Raw genomic sequence first — 18,215 nt, forward strand, 5'->3', positions numbered from 1 at the left:
AAGAATATACAAGAGACTATATGTGACCAACAAAGCATAACATATTTATTGTCTGGCCTTTTATATAACAAATGTGCTGATTCCTGATCTAAATCTTTTGTGGATCTCTTTCTATTGTGTTAGTGATAGTGTCTTATCTCCATCTATCCTGGGTTATTTTTGATTTGGGGCTGGACATTATACATGAGAAATTGGGGAGGCAAGTGAAAACCTCTCATAAATCTTGAACTACCTTCATGCAATCAGACTGAGATGATCCGTAGTTGGGTTTCAGTCTTTCTGAGGGCTGCTTGATTTCTGGTTCACTATTAGAGTGTGATATTTTGAAGCTCCAAAGTAAAGCATCTTCTCAGTGTACCCTGACTGCTGAATCTGCTGACATGCCTGCTCCGCTTGTTGGTCTCCAAACTGCCTCTCAGCTGGCAGGCATCTGCCTCTGTTGAAATTGGCAGATACCTCTGGAAGAAAAGTGGCCCAAACTGTCATGCTCATCGGTAGAGATTGCTATCTTTTAAATTCCTCATTTACTTTGTTAATAATATGTGTCTTTTATGCCTATGTTTAAAATATTTTTATTTTTATATTTATATTTTTCCTAGCCATTCTAGTTCTTAGTGGGAAGGTTGGTTCAAATTACTTTGCTTACCATTATTAGAACTGTAGCCCTCCTATTTACTTTGTGAATAGTGAAGTGTTAGTTTTCTATACTTTTTTTTCACTTTTGCTTTTTTGTATGATTTCAGATAGCATCATTATTTCCCATGTATATTGTGGGATACATTGAGCCAAGCAAATTTCAGAAGATCATTTATATGAACATGGTAACATTTTTAATATGTATAAGTCAAATATTAAAATAAGTTCTCAGAGTTTATAAAATCTCAGTGATTCTATTTTATAGGATACCTCCTCTTTGGTAATATTTAATACATATGGTATTGGTAATATCCAGAAGGAAAACTGGAAATGTATATTATAGATGTCATAACAGACTATACTTTCAACTAGACCGTAGATCTGTTTTACTCTCTAAAACTTTTTATTTTTATGTTTTATTTGTTATTCTTGTTACTACTTTTAAAACTGCCTTTTCTTTCTCAGACATGAGACTTTTAGCATTTTGCCCGAATATGACACTCTGAAATTTTATATTCTTATAATTTTGTTTTTGGCTTAGGTCCCAAACATAGCTTCCTTAAAAACATAAAAAGTTAGTAAAGCTTCATAAAAAATAGAAGTCCTGAAGTCTAACAAAAATAAGATTAATAAAACTAGTATTTATAACTGTCTTTCTTATTATATTATTTCACTGTTGAAACAATAGAAATCATAGACTTATTTTTCATTGTTCCAAGTGGCAGATAGAGAAAAAGTTAAATTCTACCAGATAGAGTTTATAGTTTTGAATTTTAATAGTTAGAAACTAGCAGTGGCTTGAAATTCTATTATCATTAGGCCAAGAGTCACTAATCTTTATGCAAATAAATTTGCATTAGAAATGGCTATATACCTACAAAGTATGCATTACGCCAATATGTGTAATAACCATAAACTGTATTTTTTTCTTTCTTTTTTTTTCAGATTTCAGTTATCCTTAGTTTCATTTTGATGTTTGGAAATTCGATGTACTTATCTTCTTATTATTCTTCATCTTTGTTAATGACGTGGGTAAGTCTTTAGTTCATAAAGTTGGTTTTTTTTTTTAACCTGCCAAATAGCATGTATTCCTGTCTAAAAGAGGTATAGGAATAAATAGGCCCTTTCCTGATTATCATGCAACATGACAAAGTTCTTCCCAAGCAAAGCTTTTTATCTATCTTATCCTTGAAAAATATTATAAAGGTTTTTTTTTTAAGACAGTGCCCAAGTAAATACTTAAAAATTACAATAAAGTAAGAAGACTTAAACTTTAAACATATCCCATTTTATGATAAAAATGACTTCTTTTCTCCTAAGTCACTTGAGGAGGTTACGTACTCATTGCAGTGACACTACTATTGCCCAAAACATTTTTAGTACTCCTCTGAGTTTCCATCACAGCCTATGGCACATTGTTTAGAATGTCTTCAGTAGTGGCAAATCTTTGCCTTTCAAGAGTGGATTTGATTTTTGAAAATAACCAAAATTTTTTGAATATTTTGTGTGATTGGGCTGGGTAATACAGGTCTTGATCAAGCGATGATATGACAATAAAGTCTTAAGACTGATTATTTTGCATCCATAACTAAATTATTTCTGAAGGCAGTTTAGAAAGTGTAGTTTCAAGCTACTTTAACCAATGACAAGATAATTAGAATAAGGGTATAGTCTCCTCACAGGAACTAGATGTAATTACACTCATTTGGATATGTGTTTAGAAGGGTGTTTTAATAAATCAGTTCTATTACATTGTAGTCACACTTCTGATATCTATAAGCCAGAACCTAGAATATGCTCCTCTACCTCCCGTCTCCACACTGATCAGAAATGATACCAACTACAGTAATGCCAAAATATAGCACTTTTCTGTGTATGGTATGGCGATTTAATCTTTTGGGATTGCCCTTATGTTTTAATATTTTTGCTTTCCATACCCTTTTTCCCTCATAGTAATTAATCCTTCCTCTTTCTCTCCCCAAAAACATCCTCTTTCTTTCCAACATTTTGCCAAACTATTTCAGCATTACAGAGTGGAGGACTCCTAATAGTGTGCTCATCTACTTCTTTTAATGAAAACTTTTTTATTTTGAAATGTGATACAGATAAAAAGAGCATAAAGCAAATGTTTTGTGTGCTGACTTAGTGCTGGCTAATACTGATAAGTACAGTCTTGCCTCAGTGTCTGCAGGGATTGGTTCCAGGACACCCCAAGCTTTGTGGATACTAAAATCTGCAGATGTTCAAGTTTGTTATATAAAATGGTATGTGTGTTTTTTTACATATAACATATGCACATCTTCCTGCATACTTTTTTTTTTCTTTTGGAGATAGAGTTTCACTCTTGTTGCCCAGGCTGGAGTACAATGGGCATCTTGGCTCACTGCAACCTCTGCCTTCTGGGTTCAAGAGATTCTCCTGCCTCGGCCTCCTGAGGAGCTGGTATTACAGGCATGCACCACCACATCTGGCTAAATTTGTGTTTTTAGTAGAGAAGGGGTGTCTCCATGTTGGTCAGGCTGCTCTCAAACTCCCAACCCCAGGTAATCTGCCCACCTTGGCCTCCCAAAGTACTGGGATTATAGGCATGAGCCACCACACTCAGCCTGTTTTAATTTAAAAATGTTTTAATTTAAAAAACATTTTTTAAATTAAAATTCTTGGTATTAAATTGTAGCATAATTTTTAGTATTTAGTTTCCATGCTTTGATTTTCTTCTTCATACTCATTAAATGTAGGTTGGATCTGCTTCACTTATGTTGTAAATGTATCACTTTCTCTTGAATACTTTTTATCTTATTCTTTATTTCTAAAAGGTTCTTCGCTTCACCTTTTGTAGCTCTTAAGGCATTATTAGTATGTGCATTTCCTCACATTCCTTCTAGTTTAATTTTTGTGTCTGAAATTATTTTTGTTTCATTTCAAATTCTTTGAGTTCTGTCAGCTCATTTCTCAGTTTTTCTGATTTTAATTTGCATCACTCTTTCACCTATCTTAGTATTTTTAAACGTCATATTTTAAGTGTCTCATTTTGAAATGTAAGTTTTGTTTAATTATGTAGTCTTTCATGCTTAAGTAATGGTGTTTGCTATAGGATTTTTCAGAGAAGCCCTTTATCAGGTTGAAGAAGTTCCCTTCTGTTCATAATTTGCTGAGTTTTTCAGATATGAATTTTGAAGATGTGATATAATCATGTAGTTTCTCTTTTCTAGTTTGTTAATGTGCTGCATTATATTGGTTGATTTTCAAATGTTATACCATCTTTACATTTCTTGAATAGACCTCACTTTGGTCATGCTTTATTATTATTTATTACTGGATACAGCTTTCTAAAATTTTGTTTATAATTTTTACACCTAAGTTCATGACAATAATTGGTTCCTAGTTTTCTTGTGACATCTTTGTCTTTTTTGGTGTCATAGTAATGCTGGCCTCATGAAATGGGTTACAAAGTGTTCTCTACTTTCCAGTTTTCTGAAGAATTTGTGTAAAATCATTATGATTTCTTCCCTAAATGTTTGGTAGAATATACCAGTGAAACCATCTAAGACTTTCTTTGTGATAGTGTTTTTATTTACAGGTTCCATTTCATTAATAAGATATAAAGCTATTTGGGTTATTTCCTCTTGAGTGAACTTTGGTTGTATCTTTCAAGGAATTTTTTAATTTTATTCATGATGTCAAATTTATTAACAATGGCATAATTTCTTTTCTCTTCTGTATTTGTAATATCTGTAGTGGTCATTCCTCTTTCATTCCTGCTACTAGATGTTTGTGTTCTATTTTTCATTTTCTCTGATCAGCCTGGTTAGAGGTATCAATTTTATTAATTTTCTCAAGGAATCAGCTTTTGTTTTCATTGATTTGTCCTACTGTTTTTTGTTTTCTATTCCATTGATTTCTACTCTATCTTTATTACTTCATTTCTTAGGCTTACTTTGGGTTTTGCTCTCTTTTTTTCCTAGATGTTGTGTTGTGTTTTGTTTTGTTTTGTTTTGTTTTGTATAAAGCAAGATCATTGACTTGAGACCTTGTTTTTTTTAAACACAGGTGTTTAGTGCTATAAACTTCCCTCAAAGTACTACCTTATCAGCATCCCACGTATTTTGATAAAGTGCATTTTAAAATTTATTTCATGTTATTGTGATACATTTTACTTAGATATGTGATATAGAAGTCTCAATAAATTTTTGTTTTTTTTATTTAAACAATAAATTATCTTTTAAAAGTATTTAAAACCTTATATATTTACCTTGTAGTTAGCATTTTTCAGTGCCTTTTACTTGTGTAGAGCCAGTAGAGCCACTACTATATTCCTGCTATCTGAAAGACCTCCTTTAACATTTCTTTTAGTACAAATCACCTGGTCATGAAGTCTTTATTTTGCCTTCGTTTTTGAAAGGTATGTCTCCTTGATGTAGAATTGCAGGTTGGCAGCAATTTTCTTTAAGAATTTAAAAGATGCTGCTTGACTTGTCTTGTTGCTTGCATTTTTTTCTTATGAAATCTGTGGAGATCCCTACCCTTTCATCTGTAAATAATATGTTACTTCTCTAGCTGTTATCAGCTAGAGATAAGATGTTCTCTTTACCACTGATTTTGAGCAATTTGTTTATATAATGTGCCTTACTATAGCTTTTAAAAGATTTCTTGTGTTTAGGATTCATTGAAATTCTTAGATTTTTAGGTTTGCAATTTTCATCTAATTTGGAAAAATTTTGGCCGTTATTTCTTCAAATATTTTTCTGCCTCCCCAGCTCATATTCATTTAGGAACTCTCATTACATGCATTTTGGGCTGCTTGAAATTGTTCTGTGGTTTATGGAGCTTATGTTTAGTTTTGTTCTTTATTTAATTTTGGATAACAATAGCTGTGTCTTCCAGAGTTCACTGGTTGTTTTTCTGCAGTATCTAACCTGTTGTTGATCACATCCAGTGTATTTCTCATTTAAGTCATTGTAATTTTCATATCTAAAAGTTCATTTTGGATCTTTTAAGTATTGTTGTGTCTCTAATTAACATGTTCCCTCTGTTACCACTTCTTCACCATACAGTGATAGTAACTGCCTCAGTGCCTCCACCTGCTAATTCTGTCATCTGTGTCAGTTTCAATTAATTGTTTATTCTCCTATATCAGGGTTGTATTTTCTTGATTCATTGCATGCCTGGCAATGTTTACTTGGATGCCAGGCTTTGTGAATTTTACCATTTTAGCTGCGGGATATTTTCTTATTCTGATAAATATTCTTGAGCATTTCTCTGTGATGCAGTTAAGTTACTTGAACATAGGTGGATCTTTTTGGGCCTTGCTTTCTAGGTTTGTTAACTGGAATTAAAGTAATGGTTAGTTTATGGCTAATATTGCTGCACTCTGAAGCAAACTCTTCTATGTAGACTACCTGACGTGCCCTGTAGCTGCGCTATTTTATATTCCTACCAACAATGCATAAGTGTTCCAATTTTTCTACATCTTTGCCAAGACTTGTGACTTCTGGTTTTGGTTTGCTTTGGTTTATAATGCCCATCCTAACAGGTTTGAGGTGATAGCCGATTGTGGTTTTGGTTTACATTTCCCTGATGATTAATCATGTTGAGCATCATTTCACATACCTGTTGGACATCTGTATTTATTCTTTGGGGAAATGTTTATTCTTTTGCCCATTTTTTAATAGGAATATTTGTTTTTTTTGCTATATTCATCAGAGATACTGGCCTGTAGTTTTCTTGTAGTGTCTTTTTCTGGATTTCGTATCAGAGTAATGCTGGCCTCATAAAATGTGTATAGATGTGTTCTCTTCAGTTTTTTGGAGCAGCTTTGAGAAGCATTGGTGTGAATCCTTATTTAAATATTTCATAGAATTCTCCAGTGAAGCCATCTGGTTCTAGGTTTTCCTTTGCTGAGAAAATTTTTATTACTGATTTAATCTCCTTATTAGTTAGAGGTCTATTGAGACTTTTTTGTGTCTTCATAATTTACTCTTGGTAGGTTGTATGTTTCTAGAAATTTATTTCTTATAAGTTATCTAATTTGTTGGTGTAATTTTCATAGTTGTCTCTATAATCTATTTTGCTTGGTATTTAACATTTTTAGGGTGAGAAAGTAAACGTGTTTCCTGTTATACAAACTTGGACAGAAGCAAAAGTTTCATTCTGATTGATTTTAGTTACTTTGGGTGAAACATTACCATTTTTCAAAGAGTAATACACACACACACACACACACACACACACACACACACACTCACACTCTCTCTCTCTCTCTCTCTCTCTCAGGAAATATTCCCCACTATTCCTTCCAGACCATTCTCTTCACCTTTCTTTTCACCCTGTTCCTGTCTATTCCTTGTAGGTAAGAAATCTCATTAATTTTCTGGTTGACCCATTTAGTTGGGGTTTTTCTTTTTTGAGTACTAATAACTGTTACATGTATATTTTTTATATCTCCTCTTCCTTATATGAAAGATGTCTTTTGCACTTTTTTTAAAAAAGTTAACAACCTCTACGAGGTATCAGCTTATAAAGATTTTCCTCATTCTTTCTGGTAGTTTCCTAGTCTTCTACTGTAGATTTACTGTAATTCAGTCACTCTCCTATGTCTGGACATTTAGGTTGTTTTCTATATTTTGCACTTACAAACAATGTTGCAATGAACAATCTGATCAATTTATATTTTCCTATTGGAAGTTTAGTAATCCTGGCTAACTTCGGGAATTTCTACACCAACTAAATGATACAAAATTCAAATCCAAATCTAAATAATATGCAAGTCTGATAATTCAGTTTCTGATGAGAGCAGTTTTTTTCACCCCAAACTTGGGAATAAACAAATAACCTATCAACTTGTAGAGATGGTAGGTGAAGTATTCCTAGTCATCATGTGTCTTAGTCAGTTTGGGCTGTTATAAAAAAAAGTACCACAGACAGGACGGCTTAAAAAACAGGAATTTATTTCTCACAGTTCTGGATTCTGAGCAGTTCAAAATCAAGTGGCCAGCTGATCTGGTGTCTGGTGAAGGCCGTTTTTGTGGTTTGCAGACAGAAGTCGTTTTGCTGTGTCCTCGCATGGTAGAGAGAGACATCAACTCTCTAGTCTCTTCTAATATGGGCATACTAATCCCATTCATGAGGGTTTCACCCTCATGACTCAGTTACTTCCCAGAGGCCCTCCTTACAAATACTGTCACACTGGGGATTAAAAATTCAGTCTGAATTTGAGGCAGACACTGATACTCAGTCCATACCACTGTAGGTATAGTTTTTGAGAACCGTAGCTTTTTGCATTAGTCTCAATTCCAACTTCGTACCTTGCATAGACTGAGGGCCCCTTCTGCCGCTCTCCCCTTACAATACAAGCCTATAGCTGTAATCTTATTCTACAGGCCTTTATAAAGACTATCAGGGGTGGTTATCTGCTAACTAATTTTTTTTAAATCACCCTTTTCCTAGCATCAGAGAAGTTCCTTCTCTTTGATGTGAGTCACACCTTTTTAAAATATTTTATTTGGCAGTTTGGAGAGGAAGAATTTTCATATTAGTTTAGTTCACTAATGTTGCTGGATAACTCACATACAGACTTGCGTGGATGCTCTTGTCTGTTCACATACCATTTACCTTGGTAGAGGAATTATCCTGCAGAAAATGGACAGGGTATCTACGTGAGGAAATGACTTGATTCAAGAGGCAACTTTTTGACACACAAACCATTTAACTCTCCTCTCAAGGAAATGTGTCATGTCCAAAATTTGAAAAATAAACAGTTAAGGAGGAAAATAGGTGGTGATAGCTGAAATGGAACAGGGTGACTATACAATTTTTGAAATGAACTATTTATATGAAATATAAATGTTAACTATATTGAATTGTTTTATTTTCTCTTATGTGCATTTTAGGCAATAATTCTAAAGAGAAATAAAATTCAAAAACTGGGAGTATCTGAACTCAACTTTTGGGTAAGATTTAATGTTTTTAACATAGTTTCTTCAAATTCTTTTTATTTATATAAACTGAACACAGTTAATATGTTTTAAAATACTAATGATTTATAGTTAATAAATAGCTACTGTCTTAAAAATAGCTACTATCTAAGGTAGGTTAATATCTAAGTAAATAGCCCTTAGCAAAGACTAGAAATCATTTTTAAGAAGTTAGCTCAGGCATTTCACAAGCACTTTCAGGCCACCCTTCCTTTATGTTACATTCTGCTAGATCCATTCAGCCTTGCTTTTTAAAATGTCTGTTTGTCTTGAGTTTCTCTCTTTAGCTTCAATTAATCTTTCCTTCACAATAACACAAGTTTATAGTTTCTTTCCAACTTTCTCCTTTTTTTTCTCTGCATCTATTCATCATCTCTCTCTCTTCCCTTCTGCTTCCAACATTAGACTCTACTTTTGTCCTTTTAACATTTTCCTTACAGTCTTCTGGCTCCTTCTAATTTGAACCCATTCTAATTGTTAGATAGAACAGTGTCCATATACATCAAAGGAATTCTGCCAAGGCTACACTCAAAGGAAAATGTACATCTTCAACTACATTTTCAACAACATTTTCAGTAGTAGACTGGAAAGAACATGAATTGACTAAGTTTTACATTCAAGAATGTCAAAGAAACAAAAGATCTAAGGAGGGAAAAGCTGAGATTCAACCAAATGTCCAGCTTACATTTTTAAAGCCTTCCTAGGTATTATTTTCTGTTTTTAAAATTTTATTTATTATTTTAATATATTTTATTGCACTTTAGGTTCTGGGGTACATGTGCAGAACATGCAGGATTGTTGCATAGGTACATACAAGGCAATATGGTTTGCTGCCTCCATTCCCCCGTCACCTATATCTGGCATTTCTCCCCGTGTTATCCCTCCCCAACCTCCCCACCCCCCCACTGTCCCCCACTTGCTCCCCCCAACAGACCCCAGTGTGTGATGCTGTGTCCATGTGTTCTTATTGTTCAACACAGCCTATGAGTAAGAACATGAGGTGTTTGATTTTCTGGCTCTGTATATCTTTGGCAAAGATAAGTATTTATTACACACAACCTGAACAAGGTACTTTTAGATCTAAGTGATTCACTTTAGAATTTAAGCCAATAGAAGCGATTTCACTGTTTAATGGGAGGCACCAATATTTGGTGGCAAGGTAATTATTGAATTGAGCTCATGCTGCAATTTATAAAGGGGAACTTTGTGTGTGTCATAAGGCATGAGAATCATTACAAGAATGGAAATGGAACCTCCACGATTATCAAAAGCTCGGTATTAAGGCCAGATAAGGATAGTATGAGAAAGAATATTCTTACTCATGAGCATAGATTCAAAATTTTACCTAGATTAAAAAATTCTATACACATAAAAGCATAAAAGATTAGTAACTCAAGAACAGTCATATATATGATAAAGATAATCTGTTTGTGATAAAATTGGCTTTATTCTAGGAATGCAAAGTTGTTTCTGGAATATCCAAAAATGTAAATTATCACATAACAGATTAAAAGAGAAAAATAACTTATGATCATCCCATTAGATGTAGAAAATAAAATTGAGGACATTGAACATCCATTTATAATTAAAACGTTTAACACAATAGAAATAACAGTTTTCTCAACCCAGTAAAATTCTTCAGCAATCATTGGTCTTACTGATAATGAGGTATTTAGAGTGTTCTGTTTAAAATCAAGATAAAGATAAATGTGCTGTTTCACATTTTATTAAAGGTCCAAACTAGCTTAGTAATGCAAGAAAAGTAAGTAGTAGGAAAAGGAAAGAAACAGAAAGAAGCAAAATTTATTATAGTATCAATATTTACCTAGAAAGAATAAATTGACAGACAAATTTTTTTTTAGGAATTAGAAGAATTCTATACCATGGATAGATATAATATTAATATTTAAAACACAATTGCATTTCTATTATTTGGCAACAAACAGAAAACATATTTTAAAATATACCTTGCGTATTAGGAAGAAAAAATGCATAGGATCTGAATAAATCTAAAAAAATACATACAGTATTTGTATGGGGAAATTTATTTTAAAATTTCTAAGATATAAATAAAAAATAAAACACATTTATATGTAAGAAGATTCACGTAATGCAGTTCTCCCAGTTGATGGTCAGATTCAAAGCAATTTCAACAAGATTGTTTTGCAGATCACTTTTCACTAAATGATGGAGTAAGCTACCTATATTTGAAAAACCTGATGTTATACATGAGTATCAGTTCCAGGCCTAGCCATTCTTAATGTTTCTAAGCTGGACGTGTTTCTGACATGTCTTTATATATTTATAATGCTCCAGGCTTTTCTTGATTTTCCTTGTGCTAGCCTTGGAATCAGCCATTTTTCCAAGCAGCCCTGGTTCCTTTTAGTGGAGAATGGTATTTGGAAAGCAAGACCTTAGTGGTATGTGCACTCATTACTCCTTGAGTGTGTCCTTGTTTCTAGATGCTTTTACTGTGTGTGTGTGTGTGTGTGTGTGTGTGTGTGTGTGTGTGTGTGTGTGTGAAATCATGATTTCATAACTACAGTTCCAACCCCAGCCCAATGCTATAGAAGGGCAAACTGATTAGGTAACCCAGGACTCACAGGAAGACACCACAGGCTGCCATCTCCTGAAATTCCATCCAGCGACAGAAGGCACTCAGAAAGTGGGTCCAGGGAAATGCTCTCCATCCTGTGTGTCTGGTATCTGCTATTCCCTCCACGGAGGCTCCCCATGCAGATAGCAGCAGCAGGGATCTAGCAGGTGCCTTGCTAGCACTAGGCAGCCGCGGAAAGAGCCCTCTGCCCTCTGGCTGACACCTCCTCCCCACAATACTGGTGTCTCTCACCCTCTACCTCGTGGCAAGAGGACATGAGAAGTACATTTTTCCTGCATCGGCAGCATGACTGGGGACTGAGTCAGACTACCAGGGCACCAGATGAATCAGGCTGACCAGAATAGCACTAGTACTGCAAAGGCTCTAAAAACTAAATTGTCATTGTAACTATAGTACACAGAAGTAGGCCAGGACTCGCATGCTAAACCCAAAAGCAAAGTGACTGTCGGCTGAAATAGAAATTTAAAATAGGATCCACAGTCTCTAACATAGTATAAAAATGTACTGGACACAATAGAAAAACCACTCATCATAGCAAGAATGGAGAAAAATAACAACTTGAATGAGAAAAGACAACAGATGTCAACACTGAGATAAATAGGGTGTTGGGATTATTTGACAAGGGTTTTAAAGCAGTCATCATAAAAACACTTCAATGAGCAGTTTCAAATGCTCTGGAATCAAATGAAAAGACTATAAAATCTCACCGAAGAGTTGTGTGTATGTGTTTGTGTGTGTGTGTTTAAAGAACAACCAGGTGATTGTTGTTCTGAAAAATACAATAGCTGAAATTGAAAATTCAGTAAATGGACTTGGTAGCAGAGTGAATATGACAGACGAAACAATCAGTGCTCTTGAAGATAGAACAATAGAAATCACACAATCTAAATTGAGAGAAAATCATGGGAAAAAAAGGGACAGGGCCTCCAGGACCTGTGGTGGAATAACAAAAGATCTAATATTTGTATCATGAAAATTTCAGAAGGATTGAAAAAAGAGAGTGGGGCTGAAAAGTATTTTAAGAAGTAATAGGTAAAACCTCCCCAAGTTTGGTGAAAGACACACCTGTAAAGACACCAAGCAATTCCTAAGTAAAACGCACCCAGAGAAATCCATGCCAAGATACATCATAAGTTAACTTTTAAAACTAAAAGAAAAAGATCTCTAAAGCAGGTAGAGATAAATGGCATGTTACCTACAGTGCAAAACGGATTCGAATTGCACCAACTTCTCATCTGAACCTGAGGAGCCCAGAAGGTTGTGGCAGAACGTTTGTCAAGATGAATTACACATCCAGTGAATGTTTCTTTTAGGAATGAAGGGGAAATAGACATTCTCAATCAAGGAAAAATAAGAGAATTTGTTGCTAGCAGGAAACCTTAAAGAATGGTTAATTGAAGTTCTTTCGTCAGGTTTGTCAAAAATCAGATGGTTGTAGATGAGTGGTTTTATTTCTGAGTTCTCCATTCTGTTTCATTGGTTTATGTGCCTGTTTTTGTACCTGTACCATGCTGTTTTGGTTATCATAGCCTTGTAATATAGTTTGAAATCAGGTAGCGTGAAGCCTCCAGCTTTGTTCTTTTTGCTTAGGATTGTCTTGGCTATACAGGCTCTTTTTTGATAGCATGGAATCAACCCAAATGCACATGAATGGTAGACTGGATAAAGAAAATGTGGTACGTATACACCATGGAATACTATGCAGTCATGGAAAGGAATGCGATCATGTCCTTGGCAGGGACATGGATGGAGCTGGAAGCCATTATCTTCAGCAAACTAATGCAGGAACAGAAAACCAAATACTGCATGTTCTTACTTATAAGTGGAAGCTGAACAATGAGTACACGTGAACACAGGGAGGGGAACAACACACACTGAGGCTTGTCAGGGGAGGGTAGGAGAGGGAGAGCATCAGGAAAAACTGCTAATGCATGCTGGGCTTAATACCTATGTAATGGATTGATAGGTGCAGCAAATCACCATGACATATGTTTACCTATGTAACAAACCTGCACATCTTGCACAAGTACCCTGGAACTTAAAAAAAGTTCTGGAAACAAAAAGGAAATGAAAGAGGGAATCCTATAATATAGGGAAGAAATATAAAACAGCAAAACAGATACACAAAGGGTTAGATATAATAGACTATTCTTCTCATGAGTATTTCGTGTCCTTTTTTTGCTTTGTTATTCTTTATTTAGATTTTTAAGTCAAGGATTTGATTCATTTATTTTCACTCTCATTTTTATTGATAAAGGCTTAAGGCCATGAATTTACTTCCTATCCTTGCTTTAAATCTTCCTTAGTTTCCATATGGAAATGGTATTTGCCTGCTGCCGCCATCATTTTATTTTTCACCTATCTAAATCTGTTTTTGTTTGTCTTCCCTGTATAGCATAAGCTGAGTCTGTCTTTGCTTTGTGAGATAATGTGAAAATCTTTATTGTAAGTTTTGTTTATTTTAATGTATTTGCTTTGTTTCTGTATATGATTTTCTTCTATTTTAAACTTTTTGCATTTAGGAAAGTTACTATTATTTCCTCAATTATTGCATATTTGAAACTTTTTTAAAAATATCCTTTAATAACAGATTGGCTAGATATAAAAATCCTTGGTTCTCACTTTAAAAAATTTCTTAAAAATGCATCTACACTGCTGCTTTGATTTGTGTTTCTTTTGACCAGTCTGATGCTAGCCAGATTCTTCTGTCACTTAGAAATTATGTGACTTTTGTGCCTGGAGGTTCTGAGGAATTTTTATTTTTCATAGTTCTACGGAAAGATGTCTTAAGTTAGTTTACCATACCAGATTAATTTTTCCGGTACCCCCTGGATTTTTGCAAATGCAGATTCAGGTCTTCTTTTATTTCTGGGAAAGTTTTCTTGGATTATAATTTAAATGCTAGTTTTGATTCATTGCTGTGGTTTTCTTTTTCAGGCACTCCAGTTGTAAGTATGTGCCATTCTTCCATTCCTACCACTTTCTCTGATCCTTCTCACTTCTTTCTCTGGTATCATTTTCATTCTTCGTCATTGTTTTAGTGCCTTTACTTCCATGCCTTCATTAACTTTATATTTGAAGTTTTTCTCTTTTAATCATCTTGTGATTTCATTTTTATTTTTTGATAATACTTTCCTTTTCTTCCATTCCCTTTCTATGTCTAATAAACCTCTTTTATTTCTTTTTGCGTTTTTTCTTATATTTCTGTTCTTGGGTTTTGAATTTTTTGTTTAAATTGCCTTTTTGATATTTCTGAATGCTTGTTTGAGGATATTTAATTCAACTTAATTCTGCATAATTCTCTTCTGCTTTGTGAGACTTTATTGTTCAGTGGTGTGGATGTCATTAGCTGAAATATTTGACTTTCATGTTTGTTATCTTATAGAAGCTTTGGATGTTTAGATAGGCATTTTTCATCTACTAATTATTTTGTGTTTTCTAGTCCAAGTGCACACCTCTTCTGAAAACAGCATAATGTGGCTTTTTTCATTGAATAACTTTTTTCTTTTTTTGTGCTTGATGACAATAGTGATGGATAGTCTTTTGGTTTGGGTTCTCATTCTTTCCTGCTGGATACTAACTTTTTCCTTCTTGCACTCCTGTCTTTATCCTTTCTTTCCAGAAATGATGCCTTCCTGACATCAGTGCTTTTGACCTTACCCACTCTTGGACGCTGCTCTGTACTCCCATTTACCAATCTCCCAGGGCTCTTTCTTCACACAGGGTGGACTTTTCTCTTTCTTAGGTTATTTTAGTTCCAATTTAGACCCCTGTCTTTCCTTTTCTTCTTTATCCTTTTATGGGTCCCCCTTCGTTTTCTGCAAAGGCTTAGGTCAGGGACTTGAGGTATAATTCTTGTATTCATTGCTTCCTTTTCTGTTCATAGGTTATTTGAAGTTTGTGCTGTTACCTGTTTTCCATATATGTGGTTGTATTATTATACTTGTTGGTTGGTATGTGCAGAGATTTGAATTTAGGCTGCTGTAATTTTCCCCAGGCGACCAAGAAGTATACAGTTGTTCCCTTTTTAAGGCTAGTCAAAAAATGACATCAACAACAAAACCAGGCACCTCATTGTCAGTTCTAGTTCATATTTCTCCTTCTTAAAGGAAAGCCTAAGTTTTCAAATTTCAAATTGTTCTTTCTTGAAGATGGGCCCGTGTAATTATATTTCTATAGGAGTGGCAGAGGAAATTTGGAAATAAACACTCCCTTAACAGAAATAAAAAAGGAGTAACTTTTTAAAACGTGTTTAGATTTAGGATATGTATAAACAGCCACTTGTCTGACACACATGGGATTTTCTCTTTGTTTGAATCCCCCTCCCTCTGTCTCTGTACAGGGGAGCTGTTTTCTTCTTTCCTTCTTTCTTGCCTATTAAACTTTTCACTCTGTAAGACAGAAAAAAAAAAAAAAGATTTCAGATATGTAGAATTCTAGTGTTGTTATATATTTTATACCAGTGTCATCAGTTTCAATTCTTCGTTTTCAAACAAGATTTTCTAAAGGAACTTTTTTTTTTTTTTGAAACAGAGTTTTCACTCTTGTTACCCAGGCTGGAGTGCAATAGAATGATCTTGGCTCACCACAACCTCTGCCTCCCGGGTTCAAGCAATTCTCCTGCCTCAGCCTCCTGAGTAGCTGGGATTACAGGCACGTGCCATCATGCCTGGCTAATTTTGTATTTTTAGTAGAGATGGGTTTCTCCATGTAGGTCAGGCTGGTCTTGAACTCCTGACCTCAGGTGATCTGCCCACCTCAGCCTCCCAAAGTCCTAGGATTATAGGTGTGAGCCACAGCCTCCGGCGCTTTGTAAAGGAACTTTTTTTAAAAAAAAAAAACCTCACCATTTATACCTCACATGATTAAAATTTTTCTGTGTCATTTATAGATATAATTGAATAACTGGGTGGTTTGTATAGTTTTAAATACGGGACTTCTATTTTGTTTTCTAGCTAATTCAAGGTAGTGTTTGGTGGTGTGGAACAATCATTTTGAAATTTCTGACATCTAAAATCTTAGGCGTTTCAGACCACGTAAGTACTTTTTAGTTAAAACATAAACATTCTTATAAATCTGTAGCTGAATGAAAACTTTGAAACCATCTACTCTTATCTCATCCTTTTACAGAGGTTAAGTGCCTTCTTTAAGGTCTCCAGACTAGTTATTGGCAGAGTCAATAACAAAATCTTGCAATTAAGTGATCTTTGCAACCCACTAAAAAGAAAGCATATTAGTGAATGCTGACTTGGCCTTTTAGAAAAAAAGGCAGTCTGTTAAGTAGTTATTTGTTTATATTTCAGTTAAAATAGAAATAATTTGTTGTTTGCATCATAAGTTGTCTATTCATTGCAGATGTTAACATTTGGGAGGCTGTCCTCAGCTTTGAAAATACAGAACTCTTAAAATCTCAATACTGTTTTATTTATAAATATGGACTAAAATTAATGTATGATTTCATGTTTTAAAGCCTTTCTTGTTATATAAAAAGAGAATGTTAAAAATTTCTGGTCATTTCCTTTTCTAGGAAATACATGAAGGACATTTATCTCTCATGTAGTATTTCCATTTGTTAACATCTTAAATAGTAGCCCTTTTCAAGGCCTAAGTCCCTGCTTAACTAACTGGTTTAGGAGATAGAGAACAATGCATTAATGCATTTTTTATTTCTAGCATTTCTGTCTAGAAATGAGCACACATGAGTATATCATACAATAAATGTATGTTGAAATTTACCTCATTTAATGCTATCCAATTAGGGACCCGTTTGATGCTGAAATTATGAACTTTGATTATAGCATTACTTCTCTAAAAGGTCAAATGCTATCTCTATGCAATATAACATGTAATGTATTTATATTAAATAAAATTTCTAAATGTAAGGGTTTATTTGCCATTTATTGCTAGCTTTGCATGATGGTTTATTAGTTTATTTGTTGCTGCTGTTCTCTGGTATGCCTGACACATTTCCCCTTTATCCTTTCCTTTTTATGGTTTTAAACTTTATTATGTATGTCTTATGATAAACTTTATTTAGACCTTCTAAGTTATTTATTTGTTAAGTTTGTTCCTGATTTTGTTTCTTGTCCTACTTCACATTGCCCCCAGCTCTTTATAAATCTTCTTCTTTTTTTTTTTTTTTTTTTTTTTTTTTTTTTTTTTTTTTTTTTCTTTTTTTTTCCTTTTAAAGACGCAGTCTCACTCCATCATTAAGGCTAGAGTGCAGTGGATAATCTCAGCTTGCTGCAACCTTCACCTCCCGGGTTCAAGTGATTCCTGTACCTCAGCCTCCCCAGTAGCTGACATTATAGGCACATGCCACCGTGCCTGCCTAATGTTTGTATTATTAGAGAGATGAGATTTCACCATTTTGGCCAGGCTGGTCTCGAACTCCTGACCTCAAGTGATCCGCCCACCTCAGCCTCCCAAAGTGCTGGGATTACAGACATGAGCCACTGTGCTTCCCCTACAAATCTTAAAAAAACCAAAACACTTCCTTGGTAGTCCTGAGTGACTTTCTTTAAGCGACAGCTATGAGGAAGACGTGAAATTATAGTGGTTTGGTTAAATTACTCTTAGTCACCAGGCCTACTCTAAATTAGGAAAATAAAGTACAAATCTAAATTATCCTTGGCTACTGACATTATAGGCACATGCCACCGTGCCTGCCTAATGTTTGATAGGTAGATGAGTAAAAATGAATAAATGAAAACCACTCATAATCATCAAACTCGTTATAAAGTAATTTCTGTCCCTATAAAATAATTTGAATTAAGATTTTACTTGCCAAATATTTTCCTTTTTCTGGCCTTCTTAGAATGCTGTGGAAAAATAATTGTCTCACCAAGAGCAGGTTGTAAATAATCAGTAGAAAAATAGAAGTTCTGCACTGGGTTTGGTTGTTGGTATCTATTTTTATCCTTGGATATCACAATAGCTAAGTCAAAGATCAAAGTGGTATGTATAATTGTTGTAATTCTTATGAGGAT

At 34.3% G+C, this 18,215-nt stretch overlaps 1 protein-coding gene across 5 annotated transcripts in view; it reads left to right on the plus strand.

Moving 5' to 3' along the window:
- DPY19L2 (dpy-19 like 2) overlaps nt 1–18,215 on the plus strand; it is a 108,948-nt gene that overhangs the window by 39,328 nt on the left and 51,405 nt on the right. For 4 of the 5 annotated variants that reach the window (XM_037729118.1, XM_017502223.2, XM_037729116.1 and 1 more), the window contains 4 exons: nt 744–821; nt 1,582–1,668; nt 8,526–8,585; nt 16,182–16,262. In XM_037729118.1, the coding sequence (XP_037585046.1) occupies nt 744–821; nt 1,582–1,668; nt 8,526–8,585; nt 16,182–16,262 (306 nt within the window). The remainder of the gene's footprint in view (nt 1–743; nt 822–1,581; nt 1,669–8,525; nt 8,586–16,181; nt 16,263–18,215) is intronic. The other variant, XM_037729117.1, reaches the window with a different exon arrangement.

Source organism: Cebus imitator, unplaced genomic scaffold, assembly GCF_001604975.1.
Source record: "Cebus imitator isolate Cc_AM_T3 unplaced genomic scaffold, Cebus_imitator-1.0 Scaffold294, whole genome shotgun sequence".
In the NCBI taxonomy this organism is placed as follows: domain Eukaryota; kingdom Metazoa; phylum Chordata; class Mammalia; order Primates; family Cebidae; genus Cebus; species Cebus imitator.